The 21,581-nt window shown below is 41.8% G+C and overlaps 1 protein-coding gene across 7 annotated transcripts in view; it reads left to right on the top strand.

Annotated features, from left to right (window-relative positions):
• STOX2 (storkhead box 2) overlaps window positions 1-21,581 on the top strand; it is a 144,479-nt gene that overhangs the window by 69,545 nt on the left and 53,353 nt on the right. For 2 of the 7 annotated variants that reach the window (XM_058023962.1, XM_058023961.1), the window contains exon 1: window positions 3,309-3,953. The exons of the other annotated variants lie outside the window; for them this stretch is intronic. In XM_058023962.1, the coding sequence (XP_057879945.1) occupies window positions 3,788-3,953 (166 nt within the window). In that variant the 5' untranslated portion in view covers window positions 3,309-3,787. Of the gene's footprint in view, window positions 1-3,308; window positions 3,954-21,581 lie in introns of those variants that run through there. 7 annotated transcript variants of the gene reach the window in all.

Genomic DNA, 21,581 nt, shown 5'->3' with positions numbered 1-21,581 from the left:
CCACCATCTCAATTTTTCTCATCACTACCAAGTGTTCAGATTCCCATTAGTGTAATTCATGCCTGGAAGAAGAATTTTTCCTTACTTCTAGCAAGCTCTATTAGACAATTTCCATGGCTGAGAATCTTTTCCTTACTCTGCTCTGACATAGCCATATGAATCCAGAAATTTATTTTCCTTCATTAAAAAAAAAAGTAAACTTAAACGTCTCAGAATAAAATGTTGTGGATTTGTTTGTTCTTTTGTTTTGTTTTGTTTTTTTTAAAGCTCTCAAGTTTTAGCTTTCAGATCACATGAAGAAAATAGTTTTATTTCAGTTTGGCCATTGAAGCAAAAAAATCAATTACACTCACAGTTCTAGCTCTTATTCCAAAGAAAACAGCCAAAACTTAAACTTGGTCTTTAATTATATATTTGATTCATCCCAGTAACAACACTTGACTTCAAACAATTCAAGAGCAGGAGGAAACTTGCTCTGAATTCCTCTCTTCAAAGAGGAGTACTCTTTCAGATACCATGTCAGGAGACTTTAAGCTGAAACCAAACAAGATAACTGTGAGAAGACTTGATAAAAGGAACTTTAGGTGACCACAGGAACAATGTCTCAATACTGAGATGTTTTTAAATTGTTTTTAAACAGATTTCCCCACATGTGGGAAGGGAAAATTGATCTTGCCAGATGGTCAAACCACTACAGTTGCTTACTTCTCTCATTCCCTCTTCCTTTCATAGTCGTAGGAGCAAATTATTATTCATTTAAAATTACCACACATTGAAAATGGGTCATTATCTGTACCCAAAACTGTGAACCAGTCTAATTCCTAGAACTGCTAAGCAGACAATACCATGTGTTAATTATATGTACTGTATGACTCTTGTGACAATTCATGGAAGTGTACAAATTAAGTCAATTAAAGCCACTTGAAAGACTTCTGTGCAGTCACCAGTTCATTAGTGCACAGCAAATTGCTTGAAATGAATTGGGATGTGTGCTTTATCTGACACTTGCAGAGCCATCCCATATTTTTTTATTTGATACTTGTTAGAATATTTTAGTTAGGAATAATTATACAAAAAGCCAGTGTAAAGGTCACTGGGGCCTTGTTTGTTGTCAAGAGTGTTTGTGTGTGTGTCCTGCTTTGTTCTTTCTTTCTATTTCTTGACCTCATTTTTCCTCCTCATTGCTGATTCCTATTTGTCTCTTGTCTCATGTCATCTTTTAATGGAACAGATTGATATCTAGGGCTGTGTCTAGACTAGGAGAAAAGTTGAGTTTAGTTCAGCAATAAGTTGAAGCTAGCTGGCCAACTATATCCAACCACTTCTTAATTGCTGGAAAGGCAAAGCCATCATTCATTCAATGTTCAGATAGTGCAATGTGAATTTATGCTTCTAAATAGAATTTAATTAGCTTCTACATTTGGTAAAATAGGTACATTTTTTAGGATTGACTTGTCTAGGTAGTGCTAACCAATCTACCCCAACCTCAGGCTTCAAGGAGAAAAATGGAATGATTCTAAAAGTTCTTATGGTTTTTCTGGTCTGAGGGTGAAAACATGCTCTATTATAAGCTTTGCGTAGGTTGATGAGTAAATGGCTAGATGAGTAAGTTTCATGAGGGAAAATCTTATGTTTTTACAAGAGGAGCTCTAGGCCATCTTTTTTCTCATCTTAACTTTTCCTGTTGCTACCAGTATACAAAGAAAGTATCAGTGGAAAAATGTCTTTCCTGATAGCTTTTCTCAGCTGGAAAAAGATGAGGCTGAATGAGAAAGAACCCCATAGCATTTAGCTTTCAGTTTTCTTGCTGAGTTTCATTAATGTATATTCTATTCATGTGAAAGGGACTGCTGCATCCCCTGCGTAATTCTTTGGTGTGTGTGCTGCCCGCAGAGCGCAGGCAGATGGGCTGAGGTGGCTGCTGCAGTGACTCACCCACAGCCATGCAGCAAGGCAGCCCAGGGATGATATCTCATGGTCCACTGCCTTTGCTATGGAGTTCGTTCTCTGATGGTCATCCTTTTACTGGTTCACCTCTACTGAAAAGTGCCAGGTACAAAATTACAGTGCTCTGTTTTTCCACACTCTTATAAATGTAACACAAACCACTGTAAGAAGGATTGATTATAAAAATATAAATATATAAGTAATTTAACTAGGCTGCAAAAGCAACATTTTCACATCCCTGCATTGCAGTTGTGCCCATTGATAACGGTGGCAGCACCTGACAACACCGGGCGTGCTCAGAGCTGCCTTGCAGAGGAGGAACCGAGTTCCTTTGCACAGTTCTGGTTAACTGGAGTTCATGAAATGCCCGGGTGGCCAGGCCCCACTCAAGAGGGTGCCCTGGGAGTAGATGTGTGAGCCACAGTGAGAGGGTGGGAACCCGCTTCCCGCCAGTGAGGGGGCAGCCCGGGTGTCCTGGACACCCTTGTGGAGTGTGCTGGGTTTCAGTGTGGCGGTGTGGCTGACTGGGCCCTCCTGGGGAGAGCCGCTTCTTCAGGCGCCCATGGGCAAAGGCGGCGGAGGATGCGAGGGTGAGCCCCGCCGGCTCTGCGCAGGGTGCCCCGGGGATGCACCTCTGTCCCGGCGCCCTTCCCTCGCTCCTGTCCGTCCGTTCGCCCCGCGTTGCCCGAAGGGGCCGATGGCCAGGTCCGGCCCGCAGCCCGGCCGTGCGGGGTGCCCAGCGCTGCGCACCCGGCCCGGCGCTCCGCCGTCACTGCCACCGCCAGGAAGGAAGGAAGGACGGACGGACGGAAAGGAGGCGGGGCGGGAGGGGGCCGGGTCCCTGCCGCGCACGGGTTTCGTACGCGGGCGCCTGCGAGCCGGTGCCGCGCGGGGGAGCGCGGAGCCCGGCGGGAGTAGCGCGGCTGCGGCGGGAGTGGCATGAGCCCGGGCGGCGCTCCGGCAGCGGCTGCTCTCGGCGCGGCGAGGCGGAGGGCAGGCGGCGGGCGGGCCGCGCAGGCGGGCGGAGCGGCCGGCGGCCTCCCACCCCGCGCCGGCCCTCCCTAGCGCGGAGCCGGCGGCGATCCAGCCCCGGGGACGGGCGGGCGGGAGTCGGCGCCGACCATGGCGAGGCGCGGCGCTGCCGGGGACCGCGGGCCGCTGCCGGCCGCCCGGGCGCCGCGGGCCTGAGGAGGAAGGAGGCGGCGGTGGCGGCGGGCGGGGGGGTCGCGGCTGCATCCGCTCGTCCCGCGGCCGAGAGAGGCGTCTGTGGGCCCTCCCTCCTCTCCTCTCCCTCCTCCTTCTCCTCCCGCCGCTCCTCCCGCCGCGCCGGGAGCTGCCGCCTCCTCCCCAGCGCCGGGCGCGCCGCGGTCGGGGTCGCAGCCGGCGGCCGCGGGATTTTCCTCGTTTGTTTGGGCCTTTTGTGTCGGGGCTCACAGTTGGCTAAGCACGGCCGGGCTGAATCGGGCCATTGTTCGGGACCCCCGAGCTCCCACGCTGCACATCTCTCGTCCCCAGCCCCCCTCCGGCTCCCCCTCCCCCCCGTTCCTTTTTTTGCCTGAGAAGCCACATAACGTGCCTTTCCTCCACGCAAATCTGGGAGCTATAAGCCGGACCGATTGCAAATGAAGTGTAATGCATTGTGGGACGTGTGTAAAATTGGATCATTCGAGGGAGAGGAAAAAAAAAAAGGAAGGGACCTGCGGCTGGCGCCCTAGAAGAGGGAGCGGCGCGATGCGCGCAGGTTGCGGCCCGGCGCTGGCCGCGCTCGGCTGATGGCCGGCAGCGCGCAGCCCTGAGCCGTGCTGCGGCGGGAGCAGGAGGAGGCTCGGCCGTCCTCAGCATGAAGAAGACGCGGAGTACGACCTTGCGGCGGGCCTGGCCTAGCTCCGACTTCTCCGACCGGGCCTCAGACCGCATGAGGTCCCGCAGCGAGAAGGACTACCGACTGCACAAGCACTTCCCCCCAGCTTTTATTTCCCAGGCATCACGGGGCTACATGACATCAGGTTTGTAACATAATTTGTGTATGCGAGAGAGCTTTATTGCGAGGCTGCTTCGGCATGTGTCTGCCTGGGAAGGATGTGTTGGTGGGTACGGAGGGGAGCCTGCGATCGGGAGGCTGAGTAGTTAGGAATAATGAAAAAAAAAAATAGCATACATCCACCATTTTGTACCTCTGCAAGATTCACAGCGGTGTCCTCGCAATATGGTGTTTAAAATCTGTTAGTCTAGTGAAATAAAATGTATGAGAGATACGGTTGCATCTCTGTTGCGGAAGAGCAGACAAAAATGACTGGATGTGCAGAGCATGGAGCCCTTTGCGCCTTTTGTGCGTAAAAGCATGTGCTGGATATTTACTGCTCTCCCACACATTCCTCCTAAAATGCAGTTAACTCTAGTTAATTCATCAGGTTTTCGTGTTTTTCCATTTTGGAAAGGAAAAGGGTTACTTGTGGTTGCAAATGCAGTTGTCTTGTTACAGTCTCTCAGGCTTTCAGCTGCATGTTTCTGCAATGGCAAGGCATGTGTTGGTGAAAATGACTGTAAACACATTTGCATTTGTTTTTTGAGGTGTAGAAGGAGACCAGACCTCTGTATGTGCTGGAACACACACGTGCATGTATATTCATTTGTCAGTGGCTTTCAAGGAAGGCCGTAGGGAAATAATGGACACTGCACCAACATGTTTGTGCATGGGAAAGAGAAAGCACAAACAAAACAAAAAACAGCGCAGGGAAAGGCAGGCATCAGGGAGAGGCTTGGCCTCCGATGGAGTGCTGGTGAGATTTTGGAAAGCCTCGATACTATTTGTAGAATCTGCTCCATGCAGAAATGCATCTTAATGGCCTTGGAATTAAGGCATTTCATAAACACCCAAAAGACGACTTGGGAAAATGCTGATGGGGAGGGGGCCGGGGGCAGAAAATCCTGGAAACCTCCTTTGTTGTTCTGCTGCCTGTTTATTGTGATGATAGGACATAATGTTTCATTATTATGATGGCAAATTCCAATTTATCACAAAGGCACGTTTCTCCCTCTGAGGCACAATTTAGGTTGAGTAGGCAGATTCCTTGAAAGGAGAAAACTAAGGTATTTATAATGCATTACTGAGAACGACTCCAGCCCTGTACTGCTGTCCCCTTCTGCCTCATTTCTGCTGCAAAGGTTGAGCCAAAGATTGTGGTTTTCAGTTCTGTGCTCACTTTCCTGTCTCTGGCCCTAATAAACATATCTCTTTAGTCAGGATTGGTTTTTCATGTTTTAAAAGTGCCTCGTGACTAATTTTTTTCTTTCATGCCCAAGTACAAGAGAAATAATGTGCATTTTATTGAAAAATCTGCCTGTGTAAGAGTATTGTGCCATTTTGACAATTGGTGCTCTGCTCTGGTTCCTGGGAAGTCACATAGTGAGTGGAAACAACAAGGAAAATTTATGCTTGGACAGCTGAAGAGGAGAATGGTTGTGTTGGTGAAGTGGTTGACTTGTTCCATTGGTGCTGCAGGACTTGAAAGTGTCTGGAAAGCTGAATCTGACAATACTGCAAAGATTTTTCTTGTTCTGGGTGAATGTCCTGGTATTCCCAGTGTAAGACACCCTGTGTCAGATCTGTTGAGGTCAGTGCTTTTTAGGCCCTTCTTTCAGTATGAAAGGCCATATTTAAGAGAGAAGGAGCTCACGTGAGCATTTTATGCCAAGTGCTGTGGTTCTTGCTTGTTTTTAATTCTTCAGCAAAGTGCTCTGGCTCTGTGAAAGCTTTATGTTGGCAAGATTGGTACCAACCAACCAGACAGTCAAACACCAGCAATCTGCAGAATCAGATGTGTCACCCTGCATTTGTTGGCAGATACCCGTGTCCTTGAGAGGTAGGAGGGGGAACAGAATTTTAATCTGCTATAGATATTTTAAAGTAATCTCCAGGCCAAGAATACTTGTTTATGGCTATAGAGGGTAGTCATTTCAATTGCAACAACTGAAGATAAGAACAAATGTCATGTTAAGTTTTACTAATTTGTTAAAGTTTTTGGAGGGAGAACACGTTGAAAATTAAAATCAGCAAATATTTGTTGGTTTTGTTGTTTTGGGTTTTTCTTGTTGTTGTTGGTTTTTTCAACCTTAACAACAGCTTGTTAGGCTTTTATCTGGAAATGTAATTGTTCTCTCATAGTGGATAGTTGCCACATTCATTTTTTTAAAGGATCCTTGTCCACTGTCTTTCCAAATATTAGTTTTGGGAGGAATAGCTACTGTGTACACTTCTCACTATTTGGAGGAAACTCTCTTCCTTGCAGGAAATTTGTAGGAAGTCCACTGGTGTAAAAACTGTGAGGATCAGGAATACAAATACTTTCTTTGTCACCCAGAGTGTTGCAGAGGAGAAAGTGTCCTGAAACACATGGGCTTTTCAGAGGGCTGCATTCTGTTTATCCAACCATTTAACCTCATCACCATTAACATTGTTGTGGTTATCTTTTAATTAAATGCCTCATTGTTTGGAATGGGGGTGGAGGGTGGGAAAGAAACCTTGGGGTTTTGCCTCAATTACTCTGCTTGGGGAAATATGGAAATGCATACAATCAAACAACCTTCAGTAAGATGCTAAAAAGCTTGAAATCTTAATATTCAAGTATGCCTGAATTGAATAGAGAAGCTATATATATTTCTTTCAGCACAGAGAAATACTGAGTAATGGTTCTGCAGTCAGTGCCATGGTGTTTGTATGAGGAAAATACAGTCCCTAAGCAGAACCATGTTTATAATGGAAGTGCAAACCTCATGCTACGGTGGTGAAGCACATCTGATTTTGAGCAGCCTTTTCAGTACAACTGAGTAAGGAGCAGTTTGATATTTGCTTGATTTGAAGCAGCATTGGTGGCTGGCCAGTCACATTTTCAATACTTGGGGAACAAACTGCCCATAATTATAGAAAATTGATGCAGATGCAATTCATATGAAATCTAAAGATTGTTTGACAGATGAATGGAGATGGAAGTAAGGAGGGAAAAAAGCAGACAATTTAGAAAATCACACATTTTTGCTTCTGAATAATCTCTTGATACATGCTATTAAATAGGCTGTACTCCAGGGTTTCTTTAGGCCTCCTAGCAACCACTAGGTTCAAAGGCCATGCAAGGAGTTCATTGTTCATGCAGAATATTAATTTCCCAGTGGAGGACTGCCTTGGAGAAAAAACACTGAAAAAGAAAATTACAACAATGTAGAGCTTTGACCTTGTGTGAGAAGAGAGGCTGAAAGTTTGAATCCAATACAATTCGTATACATGTATACAGTACCTCTTACTGAAAAGGGGGAAATATACTTGAAGTTTGTCATGTATTGCTGCTTAATTCAAGGGAAAATAAAGAAATCATATGCAACTGCCAAGCAGGATAAAATTTAATGCAACTTTGGTGGTCTCCAAACAGTTAAACAAAAAAAAAAAATGTATATATATATATTTTCAAATATTAGAAGCTTCTTGCCTTTTTTTCCCCTCCTTTTTTCCTTCTAAATACAAAAGCAAAAGCAAATCCTGGATTTTGTTTTAGCAGAGAGAGGAGCTGTACCCTGTGATCGACCCAGCCATTAAATATTACTGGAACTGAGTAATGCTCTTGAAAGAAAAAACTTTTCCTGCAGCCTTTTTTCATTTATTTTAATTGACAATTTTGGTGTTGGAGGTAACATGTCAGTTTGAGATGGAGGTGGTCTAGGGTATCAGTCACAGCATGAAGAAATGTCTGAAGAGCTTTCTGCAATGGGAGAAACTAATTCCAGAGCGTGGTTGTTTGGAGGTTACTTTTGAAAAGTGTGCAGTTACTTTACTGCTCTTTGCTTTACATTTTCCTTGCAGAGGTTTCAGTCCTTCAAAGTTGAAGAATAAAATTCAGTCTCGTTGGTGTCTGCTGTTACTGGAGTTTGATTACCAAGTTCAAGTAGAAGGGAAAGGAGAGAAGTATGTAACCCTGCTATCCAACTGATGGTATCTGTATGCAAATTAAAATTTGTAGGAGGAAAAGGTAACCTCATTCTCTCTTTCAGGAATGTTTGATGAAAGGTCTTGAATAAACTCTTGAAGCTCCTTGAACAGTAAGAAGGATCTTGGGAGTCATCTAAACAAATTTGAGAGTCCTAAGTTTTTGTTTTGTTTTTTTAAAGCTTGAATCTGTAAGTCTAAAGATTAATATTTGGAGATAATTACACATGAGCTGAAGTTTAATGTAATTGAGTTTAATGTTTAATGTAATTGAGAAGTGCCAAATACACACAAAACTCATTCAGTTCTCCTGTCCCTTAATTCAGTTATCTAAAGGAATATGTTGTAGCTTGAAAGCAGCTGTATTGTAATTAATATTTAATGGAATAATCAGTATTGCATCACCTTCTTTTTTTGAATGCGGTATTAAGAAACAGCTTCCCATATATCTTCTAAACAGTAATGTGATCTCTTTGCTTGCCTGAATTCTGAGTAGTTTTGTGTTGTTTTAGGCCAGACCCACTGCTGGGACAATAAAACCTGAGAGTGTATGGGTGTCAGTAGGACCAGCTCTACCTCCTGCATCCTGCTCAGTCTGTGGTGAGCTGGTGAGCCCTGAGAGGGTGGCTCTGTTCAGTTAGTTCAGGGGCTGTGCCTGCTGTATTGCTTGGGAGGTTACTGCTGGGCTCACTGTGTCTTTCCAGTCCCTTTTGGTCTCTGTGGCATCCACTCACTGTGACAGAGAATTAGGAACTTCCACTGCATCCTGATATGGGGGAAGGATCTAAGTGTGCTGTGTCTTCAGAACCACAAACTTGGTTCAAGTTCACAGACAAGTAATTTTTGCACAGTTTCTACTTCATTTTGTTTTCTCCCCGATTTCTTGCCTAAAAGAATTCCAAAGACAAGCTCTTCTGTCCTGTGGAGCCCTGGTTTTTGTTCCTGTGGTTGTATGTGTGGTATTAACTCACATACAGTGCTGTGCCCATGCCCTGTGCTGTGTCACGGGTGTGCCTGGTCCTTGCCCACCAGGTGCCAAGACACTTTCTGCATGCCCATGAGCTCGCTTTGAGACCGAGCTGTGGGCAGTGTCCTGAGCACTGCTGGTGTGACCAAACTGCAGCTGAGTACCTGTTGCTCTTCCTGGCTGTTGTGACCTATGAGTGTGGGGATCCAAGTCTCTTTTCTTCATGGTGTTAGAAGTAAAATCAAAGAGGAATGAATACAACAAAGAAAGAGAACACTGTGTGCCTATCTAATCCTAGACCTGTTCATGTTTCTGTCTCAGTTCAAAGCACTCATCTCTGCAGGGCTAAGTTCCAGGTTATTTTTCCTTTCTAGCCCCTTGCTCTTGCTTGCATTCAAAGTCTCCATGTTCTCTGCTGGTTTGCTTGGACCTTTGGCCAGGTTGGGGTGCACAGAGGCACTCCACGATCAAGTCACCAAAGGCTGTCATTGACATTTGCATTGGAATGTCAGTCTGGGTCTGAATACATTTCTAGTTGTGTTTTCTGGTCATCCTGTGGCTGAAGTAATTTTTCTATATGCACACTGGGTATCATGATAGACTGCTGAAGATACAGGAAGCTCCTCTTTCGAGAGCAGACAAGGGTTCAGAACAAGCAGTACTGATTCATCACGAATAGCTCCCAGTCTTTCACAGGTGTAGAGGTTATACCCCGTTGGCAACACTTGATGAACCTGAAGGGTGTTGAATATCTTGCCATTTTGGAATTGAATAGCAGCCACATCTTAGCAAAATGCATTATTTGTTGGAGGGGCCTGAAATGTGAGGATTCTGCAGATCACCTTGGGTTAGCTCGATAACCTGCTCAGCTGTGAGCAACAATAGGCCTTCATTTGTATGCTGGAGAGTTAATCCCAGAGTAAACTACTATATTTGTAACATTCTTTGCACAGTTTAAAGATGTATAAGTACCATCAGAAGACCAGAAAGATTCCATTTTGCTAAGCATGTTGTAGAAATCCTGCAAAAATTGGGGGTTTCTTTTCAGTTTTCTGGAAGGTTCTTTAGCATGACTGTGCTTTATATCCCATAGCAGGTTGTAAAATACCTCTGTGAACAGCATTCAAACAGAATCAAATCCAAATTCTGGGCCACGACTCAAGTAAAGCAGTGCTGAAAAAAACTGCAGGTACGGTAACTCTTGGATCCCCCTAAGCATGCTTTTACATAGTTGGAAGTGGCCAGACAGTATCAGCCAGGACCAAAAATTGTCAGCTAAGTTAGAGCTTGTATAAGAATTGCTAAATAACACAATGATATTTGGGTTTTTTCCTTGAAAAACATTATACTTTCCATTAGTGTAAATGACAAAACTACCATTAAATTACCAAAACTGGGTATCTGATGGGTTTGGTGGTGTAGATGTAAATGTTCACTTGGAAATATAGATTGCACCTTGTAAGAAGTAACTAATTAAATGCTTCATGCAATTCTGTCCAACCATTTGGTTTAGTTTTTATCAGAAGAGGGAAAATGGATAGAGACCATTAAAACTGAGCCCTGAGTGCCTGAACTTAAACTGAACACCTTCATTTATAGGTCTTTTTTCTAGATTAATTGAATAGGACAAGAAGCAGAAACAAGGGTTAAAAGCTTTTCTAAGAGTCTCAGGAATTGTCCTTCTGTACTTGTTCTTGCAGAATTTTTGGTATCAAGGCCAGTAGCAACCAGAGTAGTCCTAGGGAAAATGCTTGAACATTGAAATTGCAAAAATTTCCCAAACCAGAATTTGTTGCTCCCAAGTGATTGCCTGTAACTACGAAAGGGTATAAAAGTTGTTTATAGCTACTGGCTTCCCTTTTTCAGCATATTTTATTGAGTTGGCTGCTCTACTGATGCTGTTTTGTATCTCACTCTTGGATGACATATAGGTGCTGGAATTATCTTGCTCAGATTGCCTGTGGAGGGGGGTGGGGGAAAAGGAGGACCTGGCTTTACAGCAAGTATATTTGGGTGTGCAGCATGATGGAGTGGGTAGAACAGTCTAGTTTAGACAGAATCCTGATCTGTATTGGCAGCTTTTAAACAGGCTGCAAAAGGTAACCGAAACAAGAAAACTTGATTTTCAACAGGCTTGAATTCATTATAAAGAGGATAACAACTTCCCCTTTTCCTTCCCTCAAAGAGAGATTAAAATCACTGGGTTTGAAAGTTAGTAGGTGAGGGAGGTATTCCCACTTGGATCAGTCACTGACTTTGTTTTCCTGGGTACTTTTAACTGTTTCTGCAGCTTCTGTTTTAATCAGTTCAGTAGGAGAATCTTTATCTTTGTTTTATACTGTAATATTGCCCATCACAAAAAAAGGATCCTTTCTCAACCCAGGCTTTGGTTTGGTAATGGCAGCTAGGAGCAGACATCCAGTAATAGGTGTGTTCAGTGTGCACATAGCAATCCTCATTCTGCAAGTGCAATCCCGTGTTCAGAACAACACTGTGTTCTCAGAATTTTCCATCTCACTTCCTGCAAGCCAGAAGAGAGAGCCTGTCTATAATACCAGCAGTAAATGGTGTGGCGTGAGTGTTATTTGGTACTGTTATCACTATTACCTTGTCAACCAGCTCCTCACAACCCAAAAATAGTTTTGTGTTTCATCAAATTGTAGATTATGCGATTCCTAAAATTTTTGAAGTGTATGTGTGTTTTCTTGTTGCTTCAGTGGGAAATACTATCTGCAGAAGATAGCTACAAATGCACAATTTACGAGAAATTTTAAGTTGTGGTATTGAAAAAACGCACCTCGATGTTTTTATTGAATTTCATAAGGTGTAGAAGCCCCAGAGTAAGAATGAACTTAAACTGCTTTTATTTTGTGGACCTTATGTGGATATTTGGGTATTGTGAAAAAGAATGAAGGAAAAGTTGATCACATTTATACTGTGTCTTTTTATTTAACTAAAGGAGCAAGAAGAGAGGCAGCCGAGGCATCTTGCCAGTCTTTCATTTTGTATGTGTCTTGCAAAGTTACTCCAAACCTTTGTTTCCGTGTGATACATTAAAGGTATAGGCAGTACAGTGCATTCAGCTTTCAGCTTCAAACAATTAAGCAGTAACTGCTTCTGTGTAGCAGCTTTTCTTTTCAAAAGTGTCCAGATAACCTAGATGAACTGTAGCTCTCTCTATTCCCATGCCTCACTGACCAGGGGTTTTGTGTTGAAAAGCATGTCTAATGTGAGAGTAGAACAGGCCCACAGATACTACTTGTCATCTTCTCAGACATGATCAGGAGTCTGGCTGAGATGCTGGACCTGAAGGAATATGAGAATATCTTCTTGTGTTTCAGTGATATCTGTCCTCACTGTGGTATTTGTGTCAATGAAGGATCTTGTACATCCATTGTTCAGGTGCCAGTAGTGATAAATCTGCATTTAATGATCTCAAAACATCTTTTCTAGTTACCATTTCCTTTCCCAGCTATATTGTTTAAAGAAAAAAAACGGAATGGCTCTTTTTAGTGAATCTGACCTGCACATTTTGAGGCTTAGAGAGTATAATAGACAGTTCAGAAATACTTAATGTGGCCTGGAAAAGGCAAAGTTCAGTATGAAAGCTGAGTTCATCATAACACAGGAAGCTGTGCTAGGAGAACCTAGATTGTATAAATTAGTTTCTTTGCCCATTTGTGTTCTTTTAATTTCCTCCATGATTTCCTATGAATTTCCTGTTGATGACCTGTGACCTAGTTTGTAAATGAACTTCTGACCATGTGTGATAATGTTGTAAATGCTATAAATTGGACTGTTTATCCTGTAAGCCAGTAAAGATGATGTACTAAATTTCATTGAGATACTTGACTTTGCCTCTTAAATTTTCATGACATTTTAGAGTAAAGTACCATTCTTGATTTTCATAGGACATTCTAAATTCTGCTCTTGTGAGACTTTGCATTCTTGGACCATACTGTGGCCTGTTTCACAAAATGTGAGCGTTAAACTAAATATTTTTTTAAACAGAGTGAAGCAGAAATATTTTTTTACAAAGTTTTCTTCAGATCTGTGTGCTTTTAGGTGTAATTACTGCATTGCTGGCTGGGTGAGTAGAGTGGCCAGAAACTTGAGAGAAGTTTATTGCCTGTAACATGAAGTTTGGAACAGCTGCAAAACTCCACTTGTAAATTGGGCAGTACATCTTTTTGGAGGGAATGGAGGACAAATTCCAGTGGCCATGGAAAGCTCACCCAAGGCTCAAGCAATCCCTCAGCCTCTGGTTTCAGGGCAGTTTCATGGATTCATTCAGGAGATGGGATTACAGGTGGGAGCAGATTGGCTGGCTGTTTGTCCGTGCACTGACCTCCTCCCCTTGCACTAATCCAGTCAAAAATTATCAATAAAGAAAGTCCATTTTCAGGGAATATTTAGGGGTTTGTAATATATTACAAATAGATCCTTAGTCTCTGCTTTCATTATGGATGGATGTAGTTACTTTTCTTTCTCTTTAGATACAAATGTTCCATAAGCAATGAATTTCAAGAGTGAAATCTTAAAATTGTATTTGCATGGGATGTCTACATAGGAATGGTTTTGACTGAAATGTTTTCACAGAACAGAGAAGCAAGAAATGGTTTTCTGCATTTTTTTCCTTCCAGCTTTAATGAAATCTCAGTTTCTGAACAACTTCTTCCAGTTTTGTTGGAAAAATATATAGCCATCCCTAAATGAAATATTTTGCATTTTTTGCTTGTTGCTAAAATCATGAGATGTTTTCCTTTGAATCAATCTTGGGTTCAGTCTGTGTAATTATTTTAATTGCAGAAATATTCTTCAGTAACCATAGGTGTAAAATTCAGGCATGTTTTAGAGACCTGGCTTTAAAAATCACATTCTTAACTACCTCTTTTCACCAGAGGCTGGAGTAGCTATGTGAGGCATTGTTTATATTAGAGCCACATACAATAACTCTTCCCCAGATGTGGTCAGCCTGTTGTGCAGCACAGTAAAATATGATTTATGTAAGTTTATTTAATTGGATACGTGGCGAGCCTGTGCTCTGTGTGCGTGGGCTGATGGTTCTACATGAGCATGTACCTCAAGGCCCCAAGGGTCTGGCTCTGTCCTTTAGTGGGAAAGTGCACAGAGTTTTGGTTGACTGTTTAGATAGGAAACCTTAACACACAGCAGTGCTCCTTCCACGAGCAGTGCATGTACTCATCTCTCTTGCACGTATTCTTTGCCTCCACAGGAGAAATGGAAAGGCTGACAAGAATGTAGCTGTAGCTGCTGAGTAATTCTCCCTTTTAATTGGAGTCTGCCTTTGAATTAGGGCCACAGATTGGACAGCCAGAGAAACTGGGACAGGTTTACCAGAAACAAGGGCGAGTATGATGGCAGAGCACAAAAAGGGGAGTCATGGGCAGAGTTGCTGTTCTGCCAGAGAAGGCTGATGTTGTGTTCTGGTCATGAGAAGTACGCTTCACTTTTACCAGCTCACCCTTAGATCTCAACTGAAGTCCTTAGACTGGCTGTATTTAAATCAGGACCATTGGTCTTTCATTTACATGTCTCTGAGCTAATTTCAAAATTGATACAATATTTTTTCTGCCTACCAGATGATAATCTTGTCTGATTTTCATCGCAATGCTGATTGTTCCAAACATACCAACAGGTTTTACAGTACATTACACTTGGCTTTTTATGGTTATTCTTTTTTATCCTAACAGTGATCCCTTTTTCACACCCACAGCAGTGTACTTAAGTACAGTGAAGTGTTTCACTGTAGATTACATTTAGAGTTAAATCATGAAAAGGTAAGTTAAAAGAGTTGAGGTAAAAAGCTCAACATGCCTGTGTCATCATAATTCATTCACTAATTAATGTTGGAGTTGAATAGGATGGTGTGGATCAAGCAGTGAGAAAGCATAAAAAAAGGTGTTGATACTGAGTTTTACTAGTATGTTGGTGTCAGACCAAGCTTTGTCAGTACCAGGCATGTCAAAATTGTCTGACAGCACAGCTACCCATGGGAAGTGTAATTTTATCTCTAATAGTAAATTAGCTTCAAACCTGCTCCTCAGATCAGAGCATTTGACCTCTTATGTACTCCTGAATGGATGGATGCATGTGTGTGGTTGCTGTGCATAACTTTGGGAGTGCTATTTTGCTGGGAGGGACCAGCAAGGAGAAAAAAAAAAACATCTAAAACCTGCTCTGGTATACGTTGTCTTTCAATAGCAGTTTTGGATTATGTTTTTCCAGCAACAAGAACCTGAGAGTGGCTGTGCCAGGTAAGACCCTGGTCTGTCTTGCCCACTCTGCTGTGTCTAACTCTAACCACAAACAGGTATCTGAGGAAGTGGAGAGAGAAAGCAAGTGCATCTGGTGCTCCCCCAGTGTGCTTCCCATCCTTGGCTGTTGGTTCAGGCAATACAGTTTGTTTAGCAGTCCTGATGATGTTTTGCTTGCAAGTGCACTCTGTGATAGCAGGCAGTGTCAGGGAGTGACAACCTCGCCTTGCACGAGGGGAGCTGCACTGTGGCAGCCCCAAGTTGTGTGCATTGTCAGTCCTAAACTAGCATTAGGTTTCATCCTGTCCTCTTTTGCTGCTTTTCCTAATAATCAGGAATATATGCATGTGAGAAGGAGGTTTTCAGGTTCTTGGTATTTTTGGTGGTGCAAAAGCTAATCAGCTGTTAGGTCAAGAGGCAGCATTAAAAATCCCATGTCTCCAAACAACATAGACCTTGTAGATTCCTGTAACTTGGATATTAATAGGATTCATGTCATCACACATTCTCTTCTGAAGTCACGAAAGAAGAAATAATTTGTTAATTATTTCTGTAATTCCATTTACTCCTTTCACATACTTTTCTTCTCTTAGTTCCTTCCTTTCCTTTCCCTCTGAATTCTGGGCCTCATGAGCCCTCTCATCTTGAAGGTGACATGCCTAGATGAAAGGCCTGCATTAAGCAGGAATTTCTTGTTGTGTCAACTCTTGACATTCCAAAAATGTCAAGTCCTGATTCAAATTGCAAGCAGGATCTGGTGCCAAGGCATTAGTTGTTTCCTAGTCTCCTGCTTATTGGTAAAGTGGAACTGCTGTTTCAAGACAGCTGTTGACCTGAGAAAAGGATGCAGAAGTGGATCCTAATGTTTCATGTCTCCAAGGTGTCCCTTTTCCTTACTTTGGAGTCATTGGCTGATTAATCTTGGTTAAGATTAATCAAATTAATCAATAAAAACAAGATTAATCTTGGTTCAGCTAATAGCTAAGGGCCATAACTACAGCATGGCTTCCTGAGCTCATGACACATTGGGTGTGTAAAAGTGCTGGTTTTTTGAAGAAGGCAAATGTTCAACATCTCTAAAGACTGATGGACTGCAGGTATTTCACAATTCACATACCTGGATTTTCATATGGGCCTGAACTAACTCTATCCATGTGCTCAGTGGGTTACCTTTGAAAACACTGGTGGAGTGTAGAGCTGAGTACAGTCGCCATTCTCTCTGCAGAGCTGCCTAAACATCCATCAAAATTATGTCACAAGCCCTGCCAATTCATAGACCAGCATAACAGAAATATGTGTTCTGAAATAAATTTCAGGTGTGTTGTGTAGAAGTGGATGGAGACAACTGTGTGTGGTGATTCTTCCAGAGATTGTCTGTGTATGCGCTGCATGTGGTCCAGCCCTCCCAAGAGATCCACTATGCACATTCACTGATGCTCACAGGAATCATCTTTGTGCTTGTGTATGTACAAAGCAACTTTGCTGCATGTGCTGAGTGCCATAATATATTTATACATGTTTATATAATTTTACTTTATACATATATATTTATATATATGTTCTTTTTAAGACTGCTCTTTTTAATTTCCACCCTTCCTGTGAAGGTTTCTGTATATTACTTGTTAATGTAACATCAGAGCACATCCATTTAATGTTTTACTTGAGGAGGCTGTGTTTTATACCAATATGAGTGTATTTTGTTTATGCTTTGTGTAGATCTGCAGGTGTTTATTTAGCTGTGCATGCTGTTAGTAATTGTAATTGATGTTGGAGATGTGTTTTCTAACAAGAGTAAAATATAAACATTGAAAAAACAATGCAAATGGTAGAAAATATAGGATATAAACCAGTAAATATGATAACAAGTGATAATATTTTCATAATAGACTTCAGTTTAAAAAAATTGAAGAATTTCCTCTCAGCACTCTCTGAATTTGTCACTTGTTTTATTTGCAGAACTGTTCTTAAACACCATTGTAGTGCTGAGATTCTTACAGGACATTGGCTTTCATCCACTCCAGTCCATGATCCAAGTACCTCCAGAGTCCATGATTTATAGTCTGAAGCTACGATTCCACATTAAAAAATAGCATTTTAAACTCTAGTGCACAATGAAAACATAACAAATGTCATTTGCAGCATTTGAAACCTTTTTTTTTTTGTAAATTTTTGTAAATTTTTTGTAAAAGCACAAAAAGTATGTGCTTTTAATCTCTATTAGCTAGGTTAGAAACAGCAGCAAAGATCAAATGTTAAATGTTTAATTTGGTTTCTCTAATTGTAGGATCATTAAAAATCACCTCATTGACCATGGGGTCAGATTCTTCTTTGTATATCAGTACAATTTTATTGATTTTTACCTGAGTTAGTGCTAGTTTATGATAGCATGAGAACAAAAGCAAGGCCATTGAGTTCATTGCTGGCAACAATAGAATGGTTTCTATAGACAGAGCCAGGCAACAAAATTGGACTTCACTTGACGGTGCTCAGGGAAGAGCAAGGATCATTTGCAGTATGAAAGCCATCAGGCTTTAGCCCTGCATTTATTAGTGGTGTTGGTTTATTCCTAATTGTCTGGTTTAAAGGAAGATCATCACACTGCTGTGGAGTATCTCCCTTTGCAGCAGCTGTCACTGAAGTGGGTGCTGTCACTGCTGTGGTGCCCTCAGTGTGCATTGCAGCTGGCATTCCCCTGCTTGCCCTGGGGTGAAAGGCAGGAGCTGCAGCTCCTGGTGCTCAGCTAGAGGGGAGGACCCTGAGGCACTTGTGTCAAAGCATGTAGGTGACAGAAGGGGAAGACCTGGAGCCAGAAGTGGTTACTGCTGAGCATTACTTGTAGACTATTCTAAAATCAGGGCAAGATGCCTGGTTTTGTGGTGAGATGTCATACATTGCTGAAATGTGCACTGGTGTGACATCACAAAGTTTGCCTTTCCTTCCTGTGATTCTGACCTGTGCCTTGCTGTCATTGCAATATGGCAGTCCCTCCCCTTGATTTTACAGCAGAAAAGCAGGCAGAAAACCGAAGTATTCAAAGGGAGAATTCTTTGAGTGGAGGTTGCAGGACTTTTCCCTGGTAGTTACAACGAGCTATTAAAGTGAAAAAAACCCAGGAAGTCTTTGTGAGCTGTGTTTTCCATCCCGTTCTCTCATCTCTCCCTCCTAGGTGGTTTGATGTCTCTTTGTATGTCTAGGCTTTGGCTTCAGTCTTACCTCAGTACACCTTGTGGTGGGTCACCAAGACTTGTGGGAACATGAGACCTTTGAGGCTGCTCCCCTCTCTGTCAAGTTTGCTTGAGGCTGTCCAGGAGCTGTGATATGGAAGAACAGTGCTAAGAGAGCCAGCAGTCAGACCACGCATTCCATTATGAAACCAAACTGTCCAAGAAGTTTACAAACACGTCTCCTCTGTGGAGACCCTGATTTCAGATGTTATAATTTACTTAATTGTTACTTTGTAGAAAAATTATGGTTAAACCCAAAGCATTTTACTAAATGCAAAAGCTGTCTTTAATCCCAATTTCATGTTTTCTTCACAAATTAACACATTATTTTCTGATTTTCCCCTTTCCTCTTGCAGCAGTGGAGAAGAATTAGTTGGGTAACTGCTAGATACCTGTAGGCTGTGCCCTCTGTTGTAAAGCATAAGTGCTCCTTTCTACTTGGAAGCTAGGATGGTATATTTAATGCAGCATCAGGGGGAACAGTGGATGTGTAAATATTACAGGAGCAGACCATAAATGAAGTTGGAACATTCAGCAGCACTTCACAACACTGAAATAGAATATATGAAGTGCAGTGTTAGCAAATGTTTATATAAAACATGCTACAGTATTACATTGAACAATTATACCTCTCTTATCTCAGGCATTTATCTCTAGATAAAGCCAAGTGGCTTGCAGGTTTAAGTTGCTCAGTATTTTTGAAGTGAGTGTGGTAATGACATATGCTAAGCAGCTGCATTTTATGTGTGAGCATTTTGGGTATTTTTCTTGGCCTGACTACTTTTATCTTTGTAGACACAAATGTAGTCAGAAGGAAAAGGCCAAAGTCTAATGAGTTTAATTGCAAGAACTGATGTTGACACTTGCATTTAAATCTTCTCTTTAGTACTTGCATCTCAACTTTGCCATTTTTGGAAGTCTTTTGTATAGAAATACTAATATGAGTTGTAAATCCTCTGCCAGCCCTCTTGTCACCTCTTTCACAGCCAAAAAGGGTTTGGATGGTACAGTGATGGGTGGCATGGTGGGACTCTGAGATCCCTTGCACAAGGAGCTGATGGCCTGCCACCAAGTCTGTCTGACCAAGCATTTGTGAAAGGATGGGTGTAGTGCAAGCTAATTTGTTGAATATATCATGGCTACTGCTGTGTTGAAAAATTGTAAAAGCTGCCTGAAACCAGTTCAGAGCAGCAGTGAGAATATATAAAGAGTATATATATGGCTTCTTTAAAGTGATCTAGAAATCATAGTTATGCTCAGCTGTTTCTTGGTATGGGTGGGTTTGTTGTATTGGTTTTGTTCTTTGAAAAGGAAAAGACATAACCTGCTTTTGTAGATAAGAAATTCATGTTTGCTGCATAGTTTTTTCATTTAGTGCGTGAATCACAAAAGTTGGAATCTTATGTTGCTTGTCGTGCATTCATGATTAGAGAAGATGACCTCATTGCGTTTGCAGCTATAATTTACATGGAAAAATAGCATTAAGGATCAAATTAATATTGAATTGATAGCTGTTCTCATGATAGTTCATCAAACAAGACCAGCCAGCTCTTTTTGTGATATTAGCAAATCTCTGTGCCTTGCCAGTAGTGCAAAGCTTGGAAATACTGTGGTCTGGCTTTGGAGGTCAAGGGTGGGATGTGCTTTCTGGTGATTCTCAGAGCATCAGCAGTACGGAACAAGTGAAGCCAAAAGTAGTGATGTGTGAATGGATTTATAAGCTGTTTTTGGCAGGATTTATAGCCATTTTTTCTCAAAACGTCACTGACAAATCTTTCTTAGACCAAGGAAACAAGTTGTATTTCAAAGACTGTCACCAAGAGAAAGAGACCATTTTTATTTGTTTCCTTTGCTGTTATCTTGTGGTGTCTGCTCAAGCACCTTCATAAATCTCAGGACTTTTGGTGATCTGACAGTGTCTCTATTCTGAATTATTTTCAAAATAAAATAAAACAAAACTTTTACCTCATTATATGCACTGCACCAGCAACTTTCAGATAGTTTCCTGTTGCATTTGTAGACAGTTTGACCTGTAAAATATCAGCAAGTATGAGCAGAATTTCAGAAAACTGTATCAAACCAATGGTTTCGAGCTACTGTTATATCTGCTTTGCTTCTGGTTCTCAGAGATGAGAGTCCATCTGTGCAACGTTTTTGCACCTGGCCTTCACCTTGAACCCTCCTGCTTTTATCTCACCCTCTCTTCTGGGTGCTTGGTCCCACCCAGTGACCCTGCTTTCTAGCAAAGGTTCCTTCCCAGACCTTTGCCTTCTGCTGTTGTGAAACACAGGCAGAGCTAGAAGTACAAAGCAAGGCCAGGTTTACTTCTACAGGGGAATCAAAATAGAATTCTGACTGATCAACATAAGCAAGGTGTCAAGATCTATTGGATTTGGGAGTACAGTCAATTTCTCTTCAAGGTGAAGAGAATAATACTGTGAATAATAAAATTCTGTATTTGGAGAAAGACTATTTTTGATTTTTTTATTAGTGGGTGGTGTGCATTTATGTACTGTCTTTATATGGATTCATTTACTTATGCCCAAAAGCAGTAGTGCTTTCCTCACACATAGTCAGGATCTTTTTTACTGGGATCCAATGCAGTGCAAATCAGTGTCTTCTCAGTAGAGATCAACAAGAAGTCATAGCAAGTTCAATCTATTTTGAGGTTTTCTTGCTATCTTTTTATTAAAAACCAGGTTAATTTAAAAATCAAAACCAAATATTGTGCACTGATCATCAGCATGACTAATTTTGTGTTTTGTGGGTAAGTTGTTTTGTTGATTTTGCTGATTTGAAGCTTTATGGTTTGGGGTAGATTTAAGGTATTTGCATTTATTGCTTGCACAAGCAGTGTGATATTTTGTCTGGACATGACAGTGGTATGTTCAATTAACAGTTTAAAACTACTTAAGTAACAGTTTAAAACTACAAAATACCTGCTTGTTAGGGAAAAGTCACTAGCAAAAGCTATACCAAAATGATCTTGAATTTTTTAAACTAACAAACTTAATCCCAGAAATGCAAATTCAGGTGTAGCATCTAGGATACTATTGTTCCCCCATTTTTAGGCCATTCATTAGAAAGAAAGAAAATAAAAGAGAAACCAGGAGTGAAAGCCAAAATACTCTGACTTTCAATCTAGTCATTCTTCTGTGCAAAAACATTTTTTTAGATCACGTGGCTCACTT

Source organism: Melospiza georgiana, chromosome 5 (assembly GCF_028018845.1).
Source record: "Melospiza georgiana isolate bMelGeo1 chromosome 5, bMelGeo1.pri, whole genome shotgun sequence".
Classification (NCBI taxonomy): Eukaryota; Metazoa; Chordata; class Aves; order Passeriformes; family Passerellidae; genus Melospiza; species Melospiza georgiana.
This window is presented reverse-complemented; position numbering and strand designations above follow the sequence as displayed.